This window comes from Egretta garzetta, unplaced genomic scaffold (genome assembly GCF_000687185.1).
Source record: "Egretta garzetta isolate BGI_Z169 unplaced genomic scaffold, ASM68718v1 scaffold81, whole genome shotgun sequence".
NCBI lineage: Eukaryota > Metazoa > Chordata > Aves > Pelecaniformes > Ardeidae > Egretta > Egretta garzetta.
Genome location: NW_009258671.1, coordinates 4,463,752 through 4,468,222, shown reverse-complemented (window position 1 = coordinate 4,468,222; position 4,471 = coordinate 4,463,752). Strand labels below are relative to the sequence as shown.

General features: G+C 43.3%; 1 protein-coding gene across 1 annotated transcript in view; it reads right to left on the bottom strand.

Annotated features, from left to right (window-relative positions):
• Positions 1–791: 791 nt before the first annotated feature.
• Positions 792–4,471, bottom strand: part of ST8SIA1 (ST8 alpha-N-acetyl-neuraminide alpha-2,8-sialyltransferase 1) — a 98,584-nt gene continuing 94,904 nt past the window's right edge. The window contains exon 5 of the mRNA XM_035888553.1: positions 792–1,266. Within this exon, the coding sequence (XP_035744446.1) occupies positions 792–1,266 (475 nt within the window). The remainder of the gene's footprint in view (positions 1,267–4,471) is intronic.

The following is a 4,471-nucleotide window of genomic DNA, read 5'->3' as shown; positions in this document are numbered from 1 at the left end:
CCCTTAACCAGCTCTTGCCCACAGTATAGCATTAACATAGCTATAAGTGTAATGACCTAACTATCCTGATAAAACCTACGGCAAGTAGGTCCACCCATTTTCAGTAGCAGGGTATTACTAGGACATTCTTCTAACCAGATTCTTAGCACCCTTCACTCTCCCAAAAGTCTTTGGAGGAGTTGGTGGTACTCAGCTCCTGGGACTTTTAAGCCTTTCCTTTTCCTTCCATTGGGGAAAAAAAAAAAAAAGGAAAAGAAAAAAAAGGAAAAAGGAAAGAAACAAAGAAAGTCAAGAACACACACATGCTCTCCTACACACACAACCCCTCACACACAGAGGGGGGGAAAAAAAAAAAAAGGAAAAAGGAAAGTTGTATGAGGTGCCAATCTGGAATGAAATGGATTTTTGAACAGACAGTCATATTTGGCACTGTCAGCAAAAGCTTGTGGGTGGCCCTGTGTCTCTCTGAGCCTTAATGCCCTTTTTTACATCGGTCATTTAAAAATGTCCCCTGGAAAGTTCAGCTGTGCTGCTTCTGACATTATTTTCACAATGCTGTTGAATGGACTCGATGGAGAGATTCGCTTTCCCCCAGCCCAGTTCCATAAAGCACTATACATTAAGGACGTATTCCATTTGGCCTTCAAGTAGCATTTTTATGGTCCATGCAGATCCACAATTATTTTCCCTTTAAAAGGAATCAACAGAAAACAGAACTCTCTGTTGGAGAGCGTGGCAATTAAAAACTATTGGATCTCCCAAACAGACTCCTGCGATCCTCAGGCAGAAGACTAGATTAAAGGGTCCTCACATGGTTCTAGCTGCATTCTCAGTACACCACTTTTATGAAGAAACCAGAGCTGTAGAAATTCCTCCGGCATGGCGTGGAATCCGGAGTCGGGCAAAACATTGTCATAGTAATGATGGCTAATAAACTTCCTGTGCAGGTCCACAGAGAACGGCCAGAAGCCATAAATTGTTACTTCTTCACACAGACCAAGGGCAGCACTGACTAGGAAAAGTCCCGTGGAAAGCCGCTTGGCATGGATACCTTTGCCCTTCCAGAACTTGCCAATGTCACGCAGGAAATTGGGGTTGGCGAAAAGGACCGCCTGCTTGGCACCGAAGTCCTCCAGGGTGTAGTAGACACGTAGGGAGGGTCCTGTCCCCGTCTTCATTGAGAAGGCTGGCATGTAGATGTAGCTGCGGTTGTAAACCTTCACACTGTCCACAAATGCTTTTCGAGACCACAGAAGATTCTGGAACCTGTAAAGCAACAGAGAAAAACCAGTCGGTCACACATAGGTCTTCCCAGTCCACTCAAAACCCAGCCAAAAGCCGCTCTTCATACACATATTTACAATTACCTGCACGCCTTCCTCAAGTCCAGAGAAAGTCCAGACAAACTTCTGACCGTCTGACACTGCCTCTCTTCTAAAAACAGAAACCTGAACAGACAGCTGAAGACTATCTGGTAACCTGCTAACCCCAGAAACCAAAACGTTTCTGATTCCATCCTTTCAAAAAAACCCTGAATGAACACTGACAGTTTTCCTGAAAATCAACCATTTTCAGAGCATTTTTCTTTTTGTCCAAACCTTATTTTTTGAGGCACAGGAATCTTTCAAAGAAATACCAAAGTCCGTGTTGTTCTCATTTCTTAAAGGCACACTAAAGAAGAATCCGAGTTACATGCTGAACGAGCAATACCAAGAAATGTTTAAATAGAAACTTCGGACTTATAAAACTTGTAAGACTTGCAAGAATTGTTTTTGTTATGCTTATATAGTGATTTTTAGGTTGTGCTACCGTAGTAGTTAATTCTCATTCTAGAACTGATGGAAAGCTCCAAGAACATATTTTGTTACAAACAATGAAACAGAAATCAATGAACTCTTTAGGATAAGTGGCACTACAAAAATTCAGCAACATGCACCAAACAATATTCAGAGCTGATGTTTAAGATGACATGATTTACACACTAAGTAGGTTTAAAAGTAGCTGGTATCTGTAGCATGCAAGTTAAAGGAGAGACTCATTGGCAACTATGAGGAGGGCACTGTACACGTACAGATTATTTCTATACTATGATAGTCTTCTCATCTCTTGATATAAAAACTACATCAGGTTACAGCGTTAAATTGCCAATAGCTGATATCTACTTTATCCCTGATGTTAGATTTAGATACTACTCCAAACCCAGTATCCTGTCAAGATGATAAACTTTCCCTGCCATATGCTTTCGGATATGCCAAGAGGAACGAGACATCTGGCAGGAAATCCTAGGCCACACACACACACCAAAACCTGGACTGATGTTTGACCTGTCCTGACATCTGACACTAGCCAAATCACATTTCGGTAAAATATTAAAGTATCCCGAATAAGTATCATTGGATGTGACTGGGATGGAGGTCAGCCAGAGCCACAGGTAAAATCCAACACCTAAACCACAGACTTGCTAAGTAGCAGGAACACTTGCTGTCCTGGGGTGTTGACTCCATCGGAGGCTACCTTTGCATGAGGAAGTCCCTGTGATTTACCCTCGATATTCTGCTTGCTTTTCAGAGTCCACATAGTCTCCAGAGTCCTCCCCACCTTTACCACATGACAGTATCTATAGACTTCAGCATGCAGGCAAAGTTTACTACACTAAAAGCCACTTTGCACAGGCCTCACACGCATTCCTTGCATTGCAGTTGGTTTGCTCTCCCACATGCCATCCCTGATTTTTTTCTCAGCTCCGAAGTGCCCATCTCGCCCATGTTGCTGCCTCCTCTCTCTCAGTTCCCTGCAGCTAAGGCAAATCTGTCATGACCGATTTCAGTTGTGCAGCAGAGAAGTCAGAACAAAAAACTTGAGGCAGCAGCACTGGATTATTTTTTTTTTTTTCCTTTTTCTGGTGCAGGCAGAGATAGGTAAAGGGATGCCTTTTTTTAAAGGGTTATGACCAGATCAATTCTGTATATAGTCTTCTCTGAAACAACAGCAAGAATCACACACACAGCAAGATACGCAGGTTTAAGTGGCATGCCAGATGACCTCAAGAAGCACCAGAAAAAATTCCAGCTGAAAGAATTGCCAACAAAAAAATACAGCTTCAAGAGCATTGAAATGTCTCATGGACATGTGCCAGGTTTTTTGAAGTCTTTGTTTTGGCAGAAAACTTGAAATATTCCTAATAAGTTGAAAGGTTTTGTTGACATTTTCAACATGCAATATTTGGTCTCCTGATTCGTTTTCAAGTTTCTTTCAAAATTTCCTTCAAGTGGGATTAGAATAAAGCTATTTTGAAGCAAACCCCCTGAAATCTGCCTGGGTCTTTGGTACTGTTTTGTTCTGCAGATCTGCTCCTACCGCATGGTGCTATTTGCTAACATAGACAAAGCCACTGCCTTCCAAGCAAGAAATCAATTCAACCTGAGCATAGAAAACAAAACAACAAAAATAATTTCATAATTTAGTGCATTTGGCTTTATTTTCCGTAGAAATAGCCAAGACATGGCTGAATATAGGTGGACAGCCGAGACCATGGTGCCCTCGCAGGAATTCCTTGTCTGGCTGTACCTCCTCACGTGGGCTCTCTCACTCCGTTACTATCAGACTTTTAACTCAAGTGTTCTCCCAAACAGGCTTTACCATCCTCTCTTCTTAAGGAGCAGCAAGACAACCTGTCAGATTAACAGGCATTGGGTCCGACCTATCAAACTTGTTCCATTTCCATCAGGACACAGTCACTGAGGCTAAACAACCAAAAATCCCTAGCTTAATACTTTCAATACCCACCCAGGAGCTCAGAGCCTCGGTATCCAAACCCTGTTCTAATAACCCTAATTGCTTACAGAAGGTAGAATAAGACCAGCAGCAGGCTTTTGGACTATTCCCCCCCTGCCCCATAATTTGGGACATCCTCAGGGAGGTGGGAGATGCAGGTTCAAACTTCCTTTCGCAGTAAGGGGAACTTGAGCACACCGCTGGATGCAATGGGGTCCCTGCACCCTGGCTGAGGGGAAGGCAGAAACAGGTCCTCTGTCACTCCTGGAAGCTGGTTTCACCATGTCCTTTCCCACTTATAGCTACAGTTAACAAATTTCACTTCAGATGGCAAATAGATGCGGCTATTCTAAAACTGCATTTTTCAGCAAATTTACCATCCACAGAAAAGTACTGCGCAGCTCTCAGATGAATACATTAAAATTGCTCAGTCACAGAAGGCCAGGGACTGTCCCTGAATATTCATTTGCTATCATTGCCACCACACGTTTACGCTTCTTCTAGATGAATCTCCCCAGCAATCTCCTCAAAGTAACGAGACGCAAACGGCACTTCCACGAGAGCAGTGCATGGGAGGGAAGGGACAGAATTTGTCGTGCAAACTGTTGTTCAGGAACATCACCACCTCCTGGAAAACCATGCCCCATTCAAATGATCCGGATCACCGTGACGGTAGGCATCACGCCCGGTTCACGAG